The sequence below is a fragment of the Branchiostoma floridae genome, chromosome 5 (genome assembly GCF_000003815.2).
Source record: "Branchiostoma floridae strain S238N-H82 chromosome 5, Bfl_VNyyK, whole genome shotgun sequence".
Classification (NCBI taxonomy): Eukaryota; Metazoa; Chordata; class Leptocardii; order Amphioxiformes; family Branchiostomatidae; genus Branchiostoma; species Branchiostoma floridae.
The window spans coordinates 14,296,188-14,313,067 of NC_049983.1; the positions used below are offsets into that span (position 1 = coordinate 14,296,188).

The window sequence follows — 16,880 nt, forward strand, 5'->3', positions numbered from 1 at the left end:
TCAAAGTTGTGTTGCTACAATTAGTTACAGGGCATACCGAGAACCTAACCTATGTAATTAGTCATTGCTTGTTAGGGCAAGCCTTTTTTTCCTTTCCGTCGATATCTCAGTTTCACAAGGCCGCTAACAGAGTGCGATTCGTCCTAAAGTCGATATGATTACAGACGGATATTTATTCTATCCTACTTACTTAAAAAACAGTGCCTTATTTCACAACCTCTATGGAGATTACCGATAGTCCACGCAACATAACAAATAAACTCCAGACTTCCGTCTGAAACTGAAACTATCTCTCATAAGCCGCTGTCGAGAACTCAGCTGATCGAAACCTTGAACCTTTTCTGATTGTGTCCGTCGTGAGTAAATTGTCACATGTTTCTTACGTCGGGGCTTTTCATATACGTGCCAGGACCTGTTTCATTTTATATACAAGATTACAACAGGCCACTTAAGGATGCTACAACTTACAAGAATTTCTTCAATACGTAAAAATATCGAATGTTACTGCTGCCATCCCAACATATCTAATATTTGCGTGAACTTTCCATATCCTTCTTTGTCAAAGCTCTGGACAGAATTTTACACTTTGCTTGACTAGATTATTGCTGAGAACCTTCAAGGTCGGATGCGTACAATCAAGTCGCGAGCTAACATTTCTTATTGTCAGACATTTCCTCATACGTCACAGGCGATGAAGAAAGGGTCTAAAATAGATAGAGGTAAACGGAAGGAAGGAACTAAAGACGAATGGACATCTCAAGGTGTAACCATGATGTCACCTGTCTCCTTTGAAATCCAACCGGACTGTACGTCAGAAGGAAGGACAATAAGAAGACTCACTTTTTCCCCAGAAAGTGATTAAAAATTGCGTCACAAGGAGCGACGTTTGTGCGTGACGATAAATAGGCTCACATATTTCCCAGAAAAATGTTACACATGCACACACGCGCGTCACAAGGACTGACGTGCGTGCTGACAACAAGAAGACTCACTTTTCGTACACAGACATACACATACATTCGCCAATGTCAAGTTGTGCGCACTAGGTGACTTAGTGTTTAACTGACCACATCTGAAAATTTCACCTAATTGCTTACATTCACTATATATGGTATTGTACCTCTGTACTTGCAAAAAGACTGCATTTTGATTAACAAAGGAACTCAGTCTTCTCGTTAATGACAAGGAAACAAATGATTTAATCACTGAACTTTCATCCTCTACGAATGTGGGTTTCCCCCTCATCATATCACCTGTCCCATGACCAAGGATATGCCCATTCTTCACCCGGAAATATCACATGTCTGCCCTCCTATAATCAGATGTCACCAGGGGATAAACCCAAACTTAGCTCAGTACGGCGTCTCCATGACTACATGACATCACTTCTAATTCTGGTCGGGCGGAAACAAAACCCCCCACACCCGGCTATGTCATAGTTTCACCCGTCACATTCTAAGTTAGACTCGAAGCGCGTTGCCTCCTTACAAGTAGTAAGATATTCTCACAGAAAGCGAGTACTGCAAATCGCCTGGAGGTCAACTATAGACGAGAAAGAAGACACCTGTTGAACTGAACTGTACAGGTAGGTTACAAATATTCAGTGTCCATGTAATGTAAGATGCAATGTCGTGTTCTAGATCTATGTTTTTTACTGATACCGGTTTACCTACCGGGCATGTTCAACCGCTCAATTCTGACACTGGTCAAGAAATAGTAAATTTTCCGGTTGAAAACTTTTTTTTTTTAATTTTGTGACGTGACGTTTGAAGGGTTAGTAAAGAAAAGCACAGTACATTTGTTGTCGACTGACCGTTTCGTTTTCATTTAGTGTTTGGTTTTTAGGTGTTTACTTAAAAATCAGGGGTCACAAATAACTCATGTCCCTCATAGCAGTACCGACTTGATGTATTGTGTTTCCTCCGTAGCCAGTTGCGATGGGTTGGGAAGAGAAAGAGTTCGCGGCGGTGTTCTACAGCGAGCCGGGGGTGTTGGGCTTCCTGGCGAACGTACTGTCCGCCTTCCTCGCGGCGGTGGGGAACATGATAGAGCCCGCCGAGCAACCCGTGGTCGGCACGGTCATCACAGGTCAGTCGCCATACACTTTTGTTTGCATACTGTCACAGTTGACAATACAATATGGACTTAGCCATGGAGTTTGTAGACTTAGCTATAACGTTAGTGTAATACAGTATCGAAACAAAACCAATTCATTACAGTAGCTTGTGTGACGTGTACGGGCTTGTGTTTGTCAAAGGGAAATCACCGTTTCTCATGAATGCTAAGTACAAGTAATCGTATAAATTCAAGTATCTGGCTGCTATGTGTGCTTCATTTTTACAGTATTATGGCATTTTCTGCTAAGTATAGCTCTATAGAATAACAATTTTCTGTACAGCTCCATTTAGCCCCTAAATTGCCTAACGAAATGACATTCGCTTGACGTCATTCCGTCCTTTTGTATGTCGAAATTCCACGCAAAGAGGCATATCCAATAGAGATTCTGGTGCGTGAACGCTCTTTATGCATTGTTCATTGTCAACCGTTGCCAATAGTTGCCCCATGCTGTGCCCTTGCAGGCGTACACCTGATAGTTATCGGCGGGTTTGTCCAGCTGGTTGCCGGCCTGCTCAGCTTCCGTAAGTACGACCACCTGGCCGCCACCGCCTTCGTCACCTTCGCTGCCCTGTGGAGCAGCATGGGGGTTTTGAGGATCCTGGGAGCCACTTCTTTTGCTGCTTCGTCCGCGACCGTCGTAAACGCAACAGACGCCCCCGTCGTAAACGCAACAGACGCCACCGTCGTGAACGCAACAGCCGCCACCGTCATAAACGACGCAACCCTCCCGGGCCTCGTCTCCTACGCATGTGTGGCCGTAGTGTTATCCGTGACGTCAGCAACCACCAACTACGTCATGCCACCAGTCGCCCTCACCGCAGCCATATTGCTTTCCTTTGAAACCGTGGGGTTGTATCACATCTGGGGCAAGAAAGTAGCTTTCGCTTTAGAAGTCGTTTTGGTCCTTATAGCTCTCTATGGCGCTACAGCATTACTGTTGAAGGGGGTTTTCCAGCGATGGGTTATTCCGGGTTTCGGTAACGCACCTTTCAATGTGTTACTGTTTGGCACAAAGGCCGGCACATCAAAAAGCAAATCAAAAGAAGAAGAGAAAAAGAAGAATACAAAATACGCCGAGCCCATGGGACTAGGTTATCTCAGTAACGTTCCCGTAGCCGCTATCTTTGCTTTCCACTACCTCGGGTTTACTGAGTCTTTTCCCGCCGCCACACCGTGGGTTGGTCTCGCTTTGGTTTCACTCATCATCGCCTCTTACTACTCCTTCTTACGGAACGACGCTTTTCACTGCATCATGTTCGGTACTCAGGCTACGTTCTGGCTATGCCAGGCCGCGGGGTTGGTCGCCTACAGTCTGACAGGTGAGCATGATCTTCGGTCTCCTCTTCTAGGCACGTGGGCATTCCTGCCTACATTCGCACTTCTTGTCCTGGTCTCACTCACCAAGGACAAAGTGACACTAGTCAACAACTTCGTCTTCGCTTTACTCTCCGTGGCTTGGTTCTCTGTGATCCCCCTAGCGGGAGCTAAGTACGCTGTAGGCGGCTTGTGTACCGCTCTGTCCGTCCTCTCTCTCTACTCTTCCTTCGCAAACCTCATCAACTCCGTCGCGGAGAAGCCCATCATGTGGGTTGGCTCCAAGTTCGTCGCCATGACAACTCTCAGGGAAGGTTTTCAGAGGTTTAGATGTTGCCGACCAGCCCGTGAGATCAGCACTGACAAGGACGCAGACGGCATGTGTAGGGAGGACAGTGCTGACACCTTAGCTTTTCTCAGCAATGCTGTCGCGGCGTGGGCAGCACTATCCGGCAATGTTGTCCACAGCGCTGCCGTCCACATGGCCTGGATTGTCGGAGCTGGGATTCTGGTACAGCTGCTGTCTGCCTTGCTGTCACTTAAGGTCAAGAAGACCGCAAAGCCAGCCGGGATGGTGTACATAGCAAGCGCCTTGATGTGGGGAGTCTGGACTCTAGTGCGTCACTCAGGTAGGGCACGATATTGGTTCTGTAGCTTTCTAATTTTCTGTCATTTGCATTGTCTATTGCTGATTTTAGATACATGAAGTCTTTTCGAATGGATAGCAAACTTTTTTGTTTTGTTTTTTTATAACTTTTAATTCATTTCGATTTCAGGATATATCTTCCAAAACACCTCGCTGGGCCACCACCAAGACAGCCTACTAGTCGGAGTCATCGTCCTGATGGTCATCAACCTGGGCAGCATGGTGTCCTCATGTTTTGTCAGCAAGGTAAAGACGCTTTGCAGTGGTTTAGTCTTTCATTATTCCAAGATTATGGAATTGTCATGGATAATAACACCACCATGTATAGAGAATACACGTTACACTTGAACTAGTATCTGATGGTAATATGCGTTATTAGTAATTACACCTGTCATACTGACATGTCATTCACAAACTGTTTCCCCTAGATCTGGTTAGTGACCACAGTTCTGATGGAGGTTGTACAGGTCTGCCTGCTGCTCTTCACGCTGGACAAGCTGCCCTCCCATCTAGCGGAGGCGTTCCTGGGCCTGCTCGGGGTGGTGTGCCTGTACGGGGCGGGGACGGCGCTCCTGGCGGCCGTGTTAGGGGTGGACGTCTTACCGGGCCGGGGTCCCATCTGGCAGGTGAGTCTTTAGCACCTAGGTATTAAGTCTTGGAGTCCTTTGAGGAATGATACATTGATTGTTATCGGTGCAATGGATAACTTATCTTAAATGACAGATGAATGATGAAAAGATGGGACTTGCTTGGGGTAAGGAGAGGAAAAGGTAGGAAGAAAAGAGGAAGGAACGGAAAGAAGATGGGAAGAGAGGAAGAATGCGACAGGATTTGAAAGAGAGGGATTTCATTCCGACAGTTCATATAATTACAACTTCACTGCCTACGCGAATGCCAATGTTGATATGCCACCTTCCATACATACAGGTAAACACTGACACAGAGGAGGAGTCCAGTTCAGGCCAGCTGACCATCCCCACGCCTTCCTCCAAGAAGACCAGCGGACTGCGGACCATCGCGGATCTCCTGGACGCTGGCGGGGTGTGCGGCATCCCCACCGACACTGTGTACGCCCTGGCCGCCTCCTGTAAACACCCAGAGGCCATCAAACGCATCTACCACATCAAGGTGAGATTATACTAGTACCCTTCGCCAAAGGCGTTTCATCTCAAACGTAGGGAAATGTGAGGCGTATATTCGCAACGGTGGTCCCAGCCTTCATCCATAATTATACCTTTTTCTTTCTGAACCATAATGTTGGCTTATATATACACCTTTGGTTGTGCATGTTCCCTCCTCGGAACTATATAACGTTATACATATAAGATGCCATTATATGTATATTCCATCATCACAAGAATACATGCCTCTTTCTTTCTGTACGCCTCGTACATACAAAATGTATGAAGTGATGTACCCAAAGAATGCGAAGTTTAAACGCTATACTAACACGAGTTGCTCCTCCCCACCCAGAGTCGCCCGGCCGAGAAGCCGATCTGTGTGTGTATCTCCCACCTGGGCCAGCTGGAGGCGGCACAGCCAGGCTTCAGCCCGCTGTTGTGGGACTTCATGCGCCGCTGTTACCCCGGCGGCATCAGCTGTGTCGTGCCCAAGGGCGACTGGCTCGCGAACCTCGGTAAGTTAAACCTCTTGTATGCCAATGGCTACAGGATGTCAATCGTTTTAAAACACAATCATTTCTTTATCTAAATGTTAGTGGTTACAAATAATATCCATATGATTCTGCACGTGCACAGGACTGGGTGATGCTGTGAGCTACATCGGCACAAGTGACAGTATCTGCATCCGGGTACCTGACAGCACGGCCACCGCCCATCTGGTGTCCATGACAGGTGGGTACAGAAATGGGAGAGAGAAGAGCTGGCATTGGACGAAATATCTATGGGCAGGGTATAGAGTGAAAATACATGGGAGATGGCTTACATGCTTGGTATGAGTGCAAAGTTAAAGTGACACTTGTTACCTCCATGAAAAATAGAGGCATATTGTTCTGGATGTGTCTGTGTGTGCGGCTGCCTGTGTGTTTGTGTTTCTGGATATTTTTGTGGTCAGCATAACTGAACAAAAGCTGTTGTTGTCATATCACTACAGGCTGGAATTGTGGCTTTGTTTTAAATTTTGTGGTCTGACAATACCCACAGGACCCCTGGGCATCACGTCAGCTAACCCTAGTGGGGAGCCTGACTCCACCCATCACGACATGGTCCTGTCCTCCCTGGGAGACAAGATAGACGGCATGCTGTGTGACGGTCCCTCCAACGAGCTGGTCGCGTCCACCGTCGTCAACTGCATGAAGATAGACGAAGGTAGGCGTCAAACGATGCAAAATCAATGTGTTAGAGGCTTTCTTGTCATGAGGGCATCTTGTGATTTTTATGACTTCCCCTTTTTACGGTTTAGAGAAGCCAAAGCACTTCGGTCACAGAGTGACGAGGTTAACGAAGTTGAGAAAAACATCTACGCAATGGAGTTCCCCGTCGGGTATGATTCATTGTCACAGGGGTTGTGATGAATCAATCCATGTATATCGCTGACATTGTCAATTGTATCCACAGTTATACCATATCTTATCATCTACTTCCTTCAAGGCATCTGCATCATCGAAACTTTGCTAAGTCTCCAGTCTCTAGCTAATGGCGCTTATATGATTTCTGTCTTAACCGACTGTTAAACTTTGAACTGTTCTGATTGTTATGTTTTCCCATCCCGTTCCAGTCGGCATCTCGTTCTTCAGGGTGGGGTGTACTCCTCAGGAAAGGGTGGAGCAGCTCTTCGCACAGGCTAAGGAAGCAGTCGGCCAGAATGCACAGTTGGAAGCCTCCATCAACTCCATTTAGAACACGCCTGGAGATGAAGACCCGTTGTGTTAACTATTCATAAACATATTTATCAGTTCAGGTTATCATCTGTAGAGAGGTGACACCGCGCTTTCCACAAAGTCCTGTCCAGCGTGACAGAGCGAAGCTCTTCCACCTGAACATGATTTTAAAGAAGCCAAAACCAACTTGTATAGATGTAGCCAACACTTGTATTGGGCAGTCTTTGTCACGATGATATCAATTACTGCCCCTTTGTCTCATGTATCTTCTACGTTTCTGCCATGCATTTGTAAGTCTCGTTCGGGCATGAAATTCAAATTATACATGTGTCAAATCGTTTCATAAATACGTGACTAATTATGTTCAGTTGTTTGATGGTTTAATAGAAAAGCCGTACACGTAATTCCTAGCTATAGGGTCACAAGTTTTATTGACAAATGTCGTCTGGAGTTAATAATTGCTGTATTGGTGTTTAAGATGATTGTCAGATTGATTGTAATGATTGGTAAAAAGTTGTAGATCGAGATTTTTAAATAATTCCATACATCACCTCATGTTAGAACACTGACATTTAATGTTATGTTTGATAGACAATAATGAAATTATTTATTCACATCATTGCAAGTTACCTGTTGCAATGAACGTCTTGCTGCAACCTTGTTGATTTTTCATTATGTCATAATAAAATAAAGTATATTACGTTTGAAATTATGTGATACTTGTTCTTATTTAGTTTGTTGCTGTTGATGCATAATTGACAGAGAGCGTTACTTGTCGACGAGCGATGTTTAAAATTATAATGAAGTGGAACTCATTGCCGAGGGGCCGGAATACAGTGTGCACAGATAGATATAGATACAGGTGCACAAGGATAATACCGGAAAAGTACATCTAATATATATATAGTCAGAACTAAACACACACAAAAGCGTATTGATTCATAAAGCTGGTGATCGCCAAGAAATCTAGGCGGCATATTGGACACCATATCTATTATCCGTTTATATCCAAAATGATATTAATATACTCAAATCTTTAGTGCCTCTATTCAAGTATGCACAAAGAGCGTCACATGGTCGCCCCTACAGCACAAACATAGAATTGCTGTAGCTCTACACCCCCTCCCCCTCACTGGTCAGTCCCTTTTTATCTAGCAAGTCTTAACATTTAGCTGTCTGGTAGAGATAGCGTTTGTGTAGGTTTGCCTTGGGACATTGCAAACGGCGGACTACAAGTAACAAATCATTCTTAGTTTATTTGCATTGCCCTCAAATATCTCGTGATTTTCTCCTGACTATTGGGTAATACGTAAAACGCCAGTTAATCTTACTCCCCCAAAGTTTCACTTCCCCTTTCACGTTTCTGAGAAGGCCTCGAAAAAGTGAAACGGCCTCACTTGGCTCCCAGTCAACAGCTGTGTGTTTCTGTATGCAGGGCATGTTTGGTTTCAGTCACAAGATGCTGAAACATCAATTAAGTTAGGAAACGATCATTGGACTTCCCCGTCGGTTATGATTTTGTGTCACGTTGTTTGGCTTCATAACACAGCCGGACCTATCTGCGGTATTGTGTCCTTCAACCAAGACCTACGCCCGACGTGTGTTCGACGTCTTGATAGATAGGGTGACCTCGTCTTCAAGGTGAGTCAAATTTAATGGCATAAAACCTAGAATGAATTCTCCATTTCCTTGTTCAAGTCACTGAAAAGGCTGGCGACAACAAGCGGGAACACGCCTATGAATTTCTAAACCATTACTGTAATGGATAAAGAACTGTGATTGTCACTTTGAAAACTTCTACCTGCAGCTGAATACTAGTACTTTTCCTATACTGATGTCCACGTGGACATATATAAATTTCAACGTTTCCAGCATATGCATGCTTTTCTAATTGAAATGAATCCCTACTTCACTTTTAACTTGTTGTTAGGTCCAGGGAACATGTCAGCTTTGGCTGCCACTTCGAATTCTGGACACTGCCGCACTTTTATTCAATAAATCAATAAAGCATTCATAATTGAAACTGGGCTTAATATTCCCTGTTTGAAGAATGCCCATATCATGATTATATAGAAAGACTGTATACGTTATAAAGATCCTGATGTTCTGTACATATCGTGTATGACAGATGCCTCCTCGGAACAACGACAAGGTGACAACCCCTCTCGTGGGTCCGCGCGTGCAGGGCATGTCGGGAGTGGTGCTGGGTAGCCTGGTGTTGGCCGCCCACAACTTCAGTCTGGACCTGACTGTAGCGGCGCCAAACAGCCTCGTCACCGGGACTGTACTGGTCATCACGGGCCTGCTACAGTTTTCAGCAGGTAAGAAATATGTGTGGTTCTTGCTCATACGTGCATTTGAAGACAAAAACTTATCATACACCTGTCAATACAAACTCCAGCGTGATTTCACATCCGCAGTGGCCGTGTACGGTGTATTCTATGAATGGAAATATGACATTATTAAAATTTCAAAGGTTTTATCAAACGCTTAAAAATATCCATCAATCACATATCAATGTTTTACTTTATTTGCATCTGTGCCTTTGCAGGTATCCGTCTGCTCCGTGGGCGTTATCACACCCTGACCACCCTGTACCTGTCCCTGTCGGTGCTCTGGGGGTCCTTGGGGTCCGCCAAAATCCTGGAGGGGTTGGACGTCCTATCCTTGGACAACCGCAAAGACGGCCTTCTCCCTGGTTATGGGGTCTTTCTGTTCCTCACCCTTTTTCTTGGGATCGCGGGTAAGAAAGAGAGGAGTAGCATTGTCAGTTGGATCTGTTTTCTGCTTAGTTTGTCCATGGTGATGGAGATTGTAGCCTTGTTCTATCCAGCAGGAAGATGGGGCACAGCCTGCTACCAGGCACTGCCTGTGCTGCTGGGTCTTTACTACGTCGTTGGTTTGACAGTGTCACACTGCACAGGTAACGGTGTGAGTCTGCCTGGTATGAGAGAGGAAAGTCAAGAGACAGACGAAGATGAGGATGTCGTCAAGAATGACGTTTTGGCGTTTGCATACGCTATGAATATGATTCCTACCTGTATATTAGCGCTCCTCTTCATAGGCGTTACTCGTACCACCAATCAGGCAGCGCCGTGGATGGCGCTAGCGGGCCTTGCCCAGCTATTGGTTTCTGTTCTGTCCTTCAGACGAGAGGACGTGTTCCATGGAGCAGTGTTTTCCTTGTCTAGCACATTCTGGCTGGGAATAACATATGGTTTTCTCAGTACGCTTTGGGGGAAGGCGGAATTGGCGCCTCCTTTCCTAGCTTCCTCCATTCTCGTTCTCATCTTCCTTGTATTCTTCCTTCTGTCCTTCACCCAAACCATCTCTGATGTTGTGTACAACTTCTGTTTTGCCCTTTTGGTCCTTTCACTTCCCACTACAGGCTTGAACAGTACCTACTTAGGTATCGCCAGTATTTTGCTATTATTGATCTCCATTTACTGTACCTTTGCTTTGACGTTGAACTCTGCGTTCCGGAGAACCCTTGTTCCCGTCGGGAGGAGCCTTCTACCTGAGGAATCGTTGCGTGGGCTCTTCTCTCGCTGCCAATGTGCTAGACGTCGACAGGGCTATGAGAGCCTGCCATCCGGATCAACCAGTGCTGGTCTTTCTGGTTCTGATACTATTCTCGGCTACTCCAAGTACGCCAGCGCTGACACGCTGGGGTTCCTGTCCAATGCCGTGACAGCTCTGGCTGTGGCGCTGTTGTCTACCGGGGACAAGTCTCTGGTCCTCCCCTGGGTGATCGTACCAGGAGGAGTCATCCAGTTCGTGGCGGGAACCATCAGCTTCTCCCGCGGGAAGACGTTCGAGAGCACGGCGTTCATGGTGTACAGCATGATGTGGCTGTTGTGGGGGTCTGTCAGGTACTCTGGTGTCTATAGAGGCAGTGAAGGGCTCGGTGTGGCGGCAGGAGCCGCATCTTTCCTTCTCTTTAACCTGTTTGTCATCTTCTTGTCTGTGGTGATCAACAAGGCGTGGTTGGTCCTGTCCGTGGTGTTTGAGGTGGTTTGTGTGCTGTTCCTGTTAGACGCGCTAGGTGTCCAGACTAGTCAATATTTTGAGCTCGGGGTGATGTGTGTGTTTGGCGCGGTGTGCGTGTACTGTTTCTGTGTGCACCTACTGAACGGCATGTGTGGGGAGGAGGTGATGTCCCTGGGGAGCCCGCTCCTGAGCCTGGGGAGGGGGCACCGCGGCAGGGGTGGGGAACAGGGGTGTGTCATGGCAGACGCCAGGAAGGCGAATGGTGTCAAACAAATCGCAGGTTAGTGCATCGTTTCTAATATGTCTAATATTTATCTTTATGATACCTTTATATATTGTGAGGCTAAGTTATTGCTTCTTTTGCATTCTCAAAGGAAACATGTTGAGAGAGAATGACAGTATGAATACACATCTTAACTGATGACTCGTACCGTTATGTGTGTCCCATACAGAACTGATGAAAGCCGGCGGGATCTGTGGCATGCCTACAGACACCGTGTACGTGCTGGTGGCGGCCTGTAACCGTCCTGCCGCTGTGGAGAGGGCCTACCGCACCAAGAAACAAGCGGAGGAGAGACCCATGTCCATATGGATCTCACAGGTGATCACAGTAACTCCTGGTCTTTCTACATATACCATGCATAAGTGAACGTTGATATATGATTGATCAATGAGAAATATTAATTACTAAAGTTTGACGTCTTCTGTTCCAGTTGAGTCAGCTGGAGCCAGCCAGGGAGGAGTTCGGGCCGCTCCTGTGGGACTTCATGAAGGAGGTGTGGCCGTCCTCCATCAGCCTCGTTATCAAGAGAGGTACGTTGCCATGGAAACTTTCTCGTTCCCAACGTTTCGTGGTTTTTGGACAATGCAGATCATTTTAAACTGCTAATGCGTTTCTTAACTTCCCTGTTTCTTTTTCAAATCGTTCAGGACACTTTGCCTACCGTTGTGGGTACTTGTTCTTGAAACCTAAGTACTATGTGCACCTTCCAGGACCGTGGCTGGACAGGTTTGGCCTGGGAGACTCCGCCCACTACATCGGCACCCCTGAGAGCATCGCCATCCGCATCCCGGACTGCACGGTCGCCACCCACCTGATCGACCTGGTGGGACCCATCGCCGTGACCTCCGCTAACCCGTCCGGGGAGGCAGACACCACGCACCACTCACAGGTGCTGGCCAAGCTAGGAGACAACGTAAGTGCAGGGAAATTGATATCTGCAACTTTTCTTTCTTCATTGCAAACTTTGAGTTTAGGTTCGAGTGACGAATGTAGTTGATTACGTGTAGAGTAAGACAAATGGAAGCATAAATTTTCCTGAAAGCCTCATTGTGTTATATGTCATTTCATTATCATTAACCCGTAGGTGGACGGAGTACTGTGTGATGGCCCATCGCCCGAGAACGTCGCCTCCACCGTCGTGAACTGTGCGAAGATTGACGAGGGTGAGCTCGGCTTCTTTCGGGTTGGCATCGTGCCCAGGGCGCAGGTTATCGGCATCTTCGACTCCGTCCGTCGGCGTCACGGCAGAAGCAGTTCGGCGGGCAGACGTAACGACAGCGCCCCGCGCCGTCACTACGGATCCACCAACGCGGCGCGAACCGGCCACGTCGTCCGGGGCGTTGCGTCAGGCCTGGCGGGAATCCTACAAGTACATGCCCAGGAGGACGACACGGACATCGGCGCTTCACCACAGGTCGCGGTCGTCAGTGGTGCTGATGACACGGCTAACTCTCTAGCTTTCTCCACAACCAATCTACTGGACTTAAAATCTTAAAATCGGCAGGTCTGAGCAAAAAGGAGCTTAGTTAGAACGAACACTGTACAGCGCGTCAAAACTACAACGGAATATCTTTCAAAATCTCATGGCTGTAAAGTGTAAATACTTACTTTTATTCGTACCCTATCATAAACAATATTGTATAAACCCAATTATAGATTCAACTTTACTTTATTTCTAATAAGACTTTTTCAGTTTGGTCCTACAACGCATTATTTTTTCTGTAATAAAATCAGCATATACAACTTAATGACGGATTACCTTAAGGCTTTACTTCAAAGTAAAAACATGATCCCACAATAAATCTGCAGTCCTACTTAACGAGTAGATTTAGAAGTAGACTTGCATTGGTTGTTGGGGCGTTGTTTGAGGTATACGGCAAGCATTTACAATCGGGAACGGTACGGCTGTATGTAGTTGATATTGATATTAGTTCTGATTTCCTTAGCCGTATGTTGGTCCTTTGAATTGCACCATATGTACTTACTTGTTGCAAAGTACATGGCGTTGTGCCCTGAATGCCGATCGTGCTACTACTATGTCAATGAATCATTGAATAAACTCATGAAAATGAGGATTGAATGAGTTATCTTGATTGATCTGATTTTATGTCTGATGGGAGGAAATGTAGAGTTACATGTAGCACATAAAGTGTAAGATCAACAACACGCTTCTCAACTACATCTTTTTTTCTATCAACGTACGAACTGAGTATGTGAGTGAATACGAACTATTGAGGCGTAGAAATGTGGTCCGGGCGATAATCATAAGGAAGGGCATTTTTTTCGGAAATGTTAGACAGACAGCGAACTTCTGAAGCCTTTGGGTTCCAGGTATTCTTTTCACTGTCACCTAGAATTCAATTTCCTTGTAACATATCATTTGAGTGGTCCTTTTTTACTGTACTTTTAGGCCTAGAAACGTTTGGTGAAGACTAGAATTCTGCCAAGTGCATGTAGCGCCACTGTGGGTACCGGGTGAAAAGAGCATCTTACGGCACTTTAGGTGGCGTCACTGTGGCCAAGAGATTTGACGACGTATTCCATCGATTGACAAAAAAGACATTATTGTATTAAGCCTTGGTTGTTCAGTTTTACTTGTATGTTTTGATACTTGTTGACATTCCCAATATATAAAGTACACAAATCCAATCTAGAACGCAGCGAAGCAGTCAACGTGCCGCATTCCAGTGATCATGAGATCCTCGTCTGCAAAAGAGAGGAGAGGGGTGTACTTGCGCATGTAGAATACGGAAGATCTAAAACGAGCAGACATGACCTCATCTAAGTGGTTTTACGAATGACTCACAAGACTCTCCCGTGGTCGTGTGTAATGGTTCCACGGTTAAGTTTCGGTGGCAACAAGTAGTTACTTGCCCAAAATACCACGTGATATTATCGATTTTGTTCATGCAAGACAGGTCAAGGGTACTTGACTCCAACAGGTAGCATGACGTACTCGAAACCAGTTCTCGGAAGAGGAAATGCTGTACGATATCAACTCCCTTCTTGGAATAAACGGAAACTTTGGTCCGCATGCATGTGTCGTGCGTGTGTGGCCGACCTTGCCAAGCGGCTTTCGTTACTAGGTGATGGATTACATCACGCGGAAGTGACTAGGTGGTTTCCATCGGTATGAGCTCAGACTTTGTCATTCTGACCAACCGACGGCCTGGACATAAAACGATTCTGATTCGCCTAAATGATCACATGATGTTGAAGACTGTTATTTAAAGAGTCTAACATCTGACCTGTCAATAGTCCCGACAGTCCCACGTACAGTCCCAGGTACAGACGTCCGTCCATCTTACCGTATCTACAGCCCTACAGAGACAATGGAGAAGCACGGCGTGGTACCAGACGTGATCGACGCCGCACCGAAAGGTGTTTTGGAGGTGGGGAAAAAGAAGTACTATGCAATAATGAACTACATGTACCAATCCTTTTGACTTGCTAGGTGGAAAACTTTTTTACCGGTGGAAATTTCGTAACTGAGCAATTTTCTGTTCACAGGTTCAGTACGGAGCGCAGAAGGTGGACTTTGGGAACGAGCTGACTCCTACACAGGTATGACATTGTCTCAAATAACTCCCCTCGATCGCGATTCAAGTGTGGTACAACCGTAGTTAGTCCTTGCACCGTGAAATTGAAAGATATCATAGGTTAGAAGAACATTTTGTGCTTCATGTTTCTTTCCCTTGATCGTAGGTAAAGGACAATCCCACGGTTCTGAAGTGGGACAGCGAACCGGGAGCCTTCTACACTCTCATTCTAACAGGTAGGACTTCCCGCCGTCTAGTTATGGATTGCCTAAGGGGTGGGCAGGGCTGGAAGAAATAGAAGGACGTGAGGAGAATTGAATAGCAGAAGGACCGTGACACAGGGAAATATTGAATAGCAGAGTGCTAGTGGATTTATCAAAACGCTGAGAGTGACCATGTGTGAGAGAATGGGGAATGGGGGAAGTATGTACGTCTGGGGAAGGGTAGCAAGACTCGCCAGCATTAAGATTCATATTGCAAGCATCATGAGAGCTCGAGTCAACTGCGCATTTATTTCCTCTTTCGCATAGCTTGTCTTGTGATTTCCAAGTCATCTGCGTGGTAAAGTTTCAGTTTCGATGACGCTCGCGCCATGCTTTGTCAATCAAGACACGCTGTATCCCTAATACTAGGCAACACGACTTTGCCTAACTCTGCGATAACTTTGATGGTTTCAGATCCTGACGCACCCAGCCGTGCCAACCCGGAGTACAGAGAGTGGCACCATTGGTTGGTGACCAACATCCCCGGAAATGACGTCAGTAAGGGGGAGGAGCTATCACAGTTCGTTGGGGCGGGGCCACCTCAGGGCACAGGTGAGGTCAATGGAGATACAGATTAGAGTTGTGATTGAATGAAAGCCTTTATTGTACATTATTTCTGTCCAACTTGGCTAAGCACAGGTCACAAGAAAGACGTTTACAACATACACATGTTGTCTAGTACATAAATTCGACTTCTTTTCGCTTCTTGGTAATGGGTAATGGTGAAAATGTGAGATGTATAGGTTTAGTTATAGTATACGTCTTCTGTGTGCTTGTATTCTAAAATTAAATTTTGATTTCATATAGCGATCTTTAGCATTGACTTGTAGACATAAATTCTATATCGAAGTGCTATGGCCGTATGCACTAAGGTTGCCATGTTCATCCCTTGCCATGCCAGGCCTACACCGTTACGTCTATCTGATCTACAAGCAGCCCGGCAAGATCTCGTGTGAAAACGAGCCCAAACTTACAAACACCTCCGGGGAAAACAGGTAAACATAACATTATTTTCTCTACGTCCATCACATTCTAACGTAGTACTTTTTTGCTATTGAATTACCTTAAGATATTTTTCTTATAAAATATGTAAAAGGTCACATGTTCAACACGAAGGATGAATGTATCTTTTATGAGACACGTAACGTTATAAGTATCTTACAGTTGTTGTTTTTGTCCTTCCAGGGGAAAGTTTAGCGCCCGTGACTTCGCGAAGAAGCACGCCCTGGGTGCACCTGTGGCGGGAAACCTGTTCCAGGCGCAGTATGACGACTACGTGCCGATCCTGCACAAACAACTCGGCTTCTAACCGGAACCATAGCAACAGAACTTTGTAGTAATACCCAACAACGTCTATCGATAATAACAATCTGACACCCAGCTGTCGTTGGCGCATTTAATGAGCGACATGATATTCTATGTTTTCTTTAAGTGACATTCAATCAAGACCTACCGTGCATCAATAAATATGCTTTATAATGAATAAACATGTGAGTTTGAGTTATTTGTGATAGATTTAAGTAATTTTTCCAGGTTATGCTATTGCATTGGATAATCAGTAAATTATTGCTCAATAAGGAAATATCAAAATGTTGGTAGTTTTAGATTTAAGAGTTGTTAGGCTTCTCCTGAGTGTAATGTTCAAATCAAGAACAACCCCCACCTCAAACGTAACTTCTCGCCGCTCCGTCTAGCGTCAGAAACTGGAATCACAGCAGAAATTGTTAGGGACATTAGAGAAATTATGGTAAGAATTATATCTTTAAATGACCTTTACTTTGGGTCAACCACATTATGGACAGGCAGCATTATTCGAGGGGGGGGGGAGAAAATAAACAGAACGGATCATAATGTCGCCTGTATAAAATGTAGGTCATTAAACAATATG

General features: G+C 45.7%; 3 protein-coding genes across 5 annotated transcripts; all 3 read left to right on the plus strand.

Moving 5' to 3' along the window:
• Nucleotides 1-17: 17 nt before the first annotated feature.
• On the plus strand, nucleotides 18-7,626 carry LOC118416701. Of its 3 annotated transcripts, XM_035821895.1 has the most exons (11): nucleotides 18-1,585; nucleotides 1,929-2,088; nucleotides 2,580-2,745; nucleotides 2,794-4,061; nucleotides 4,209-4,324; nucleotides 4,507-4,704; nucleotides 5,006-5,206; nucleotides 5,552-5,714; nucleotides 5,836-5,931; nucleotides 6,241-6,405; nucleotides 6,815-7,626. In XM_035821895.1, the coding sequence occupies exons 2-11, from the start codon at nucleotides 1,938-1,940 to the stop codon at nucleotides 6,934-6,936; spliced, it is 2,646 nt and encodes an 881-aa protein (XP_035677788.1). In that variant the 5' UTR covers nucleotides 18-1,585; nucleotides 1,929-1,937; the 3' UTR covers nucleotides 6,937-7,626. The 3 variants fall into 3 exon arrangements, with proteins under 3 accessions (XP_035677788.1, XP_035677787.1, XP_035677785.1); XM_035821894.1 differs by having other exon boundaries at nucleotides 1,933-2,088; nucleotides 2,580-4,061; XM_035821892.1 differs by having other exon boundaries at nucleotides 19-1,585; nucleotides 2,580-4,061.
• Nucleotides 7,627-8,264: 638 nt separating this feature from the next.
• LOC118416699 lies at nucleotides 8,265-13,270 on the plus strand. The gene is made up of 7 exons (XM_035821890.1): nucleotides 8,265-8,558; nucleotides 9,046-9,238; nucleotides 9,469-11,187; nucleotides 11,360-11,508; nucleotides 11,621-11,720; nucleotides 11,901-12,103; nucleotides 12,275-13,270. The coding sequence occupies exons 2-7, from the start codon at nucleotides 9,046-9,048 to the stop codon at nucleotides 12,683-12,685; spliced, it is 2,775 nt and encodes a 924-aa protein (XP_035677783.1). The 5' UTR covers nucleotides 8,265-8,558; the 3' UTR covers nucleotides 12,686-13,270.
• A 1,165-nt stretch (nucleotides 13,271-14,435) lies between these two features.
• LOC118416730 (protein D3-like) lies at nucleotides 14,436-16,492 on the plus strand. Its single transcript, XM_035821947.1, has 6 exons — nucleotides 14,436-14,582; nucleotides 14,701-14,754; nucleotides 14,896-14,965; nucleotides 15,407-15,544; nucleotides 15,894-15,987; nucleotides 16,178-16,492. Exons 1-6 carry the CDS (start codon nucleotides 14,523-14,525, stop codon nucleotides 16,299-16,301), a joined length of 540 nt encoding a protein of 179 aa, XP_035677840.1. The 5' UTR covers nucleotides 14,436-14,522; the 3' UTR covers nucleotides 16,302-16,492.
• The last annotated feature ends 388 nt before the right edge of the window (nucleotides 16,493-16,880 follow it).

Bases quoted from the DNA above. Each gene is read 5' to 3' on its own strand.
- LOC118416701 (XM_035821894.1), top strand. From the start codon at position 1,938: ATGGGTTGGGAAGAGAAAGAGTTCGCGGCGGTGTTCTACAGCGAGCCG. The intron at 4,325-4,506 runs GTAAAGACGCTT...TGTTTCCCCTAG, and splicing joins CCTCATGTTTTGTCAGCAAG to ATCTGGTTAGTGACCACAGT. The intron at 5,932-6,240 runs GTGGGTACAGAA...CAATACCCACAG, and splicing joins CCATCTGGTGTCCATGACAG to GACCCCTGGGCATCACGTCA.
- LOC118416699 (XM_035821890.1), top strand. From the start codon at position 9,046: ATGCCTCCTCGGAACAACGACAAGGTGACAACCCCTCTCGTGGGTCCG. The intron at 11,509-11,620 runs GTGATCACAGTA...CTTCTGTTCCAG, and splicing joins TGTCCATATGGATCTCACAG to TTGAGTCAGCTGGAGCCAGC. The intron at 12,104-12,274 runs GTAAGTGCAGGG...ATTAACCCGTAG, and splicing joins TGGCCAAGCTAGGAGACAAC to GTGGACGGAGTACTGTGTGA.
- LOC118416730 (XM_035821947.1), top strand. From the start codon at position 14,523: ATGGAGAAGCACGGCGTGGTACCAGACGTGATCGACGCCGCACCGAAA. The intron at 14,583-14,700 runs GTGGGGAAAAAG...TTCTGTTCACAG, and splicing joins CACCGAAAGGTGTTTTGGAG to GTTCAGTACGGAGCGCAGAA. The intron at 15,988-16,177 runs GTAAACATAACA...TTGTCCTTCCAG, and splicing joins AACACCTCCGGGGAAAACAG to GGGAAAGTTTAGCGCCCGTG.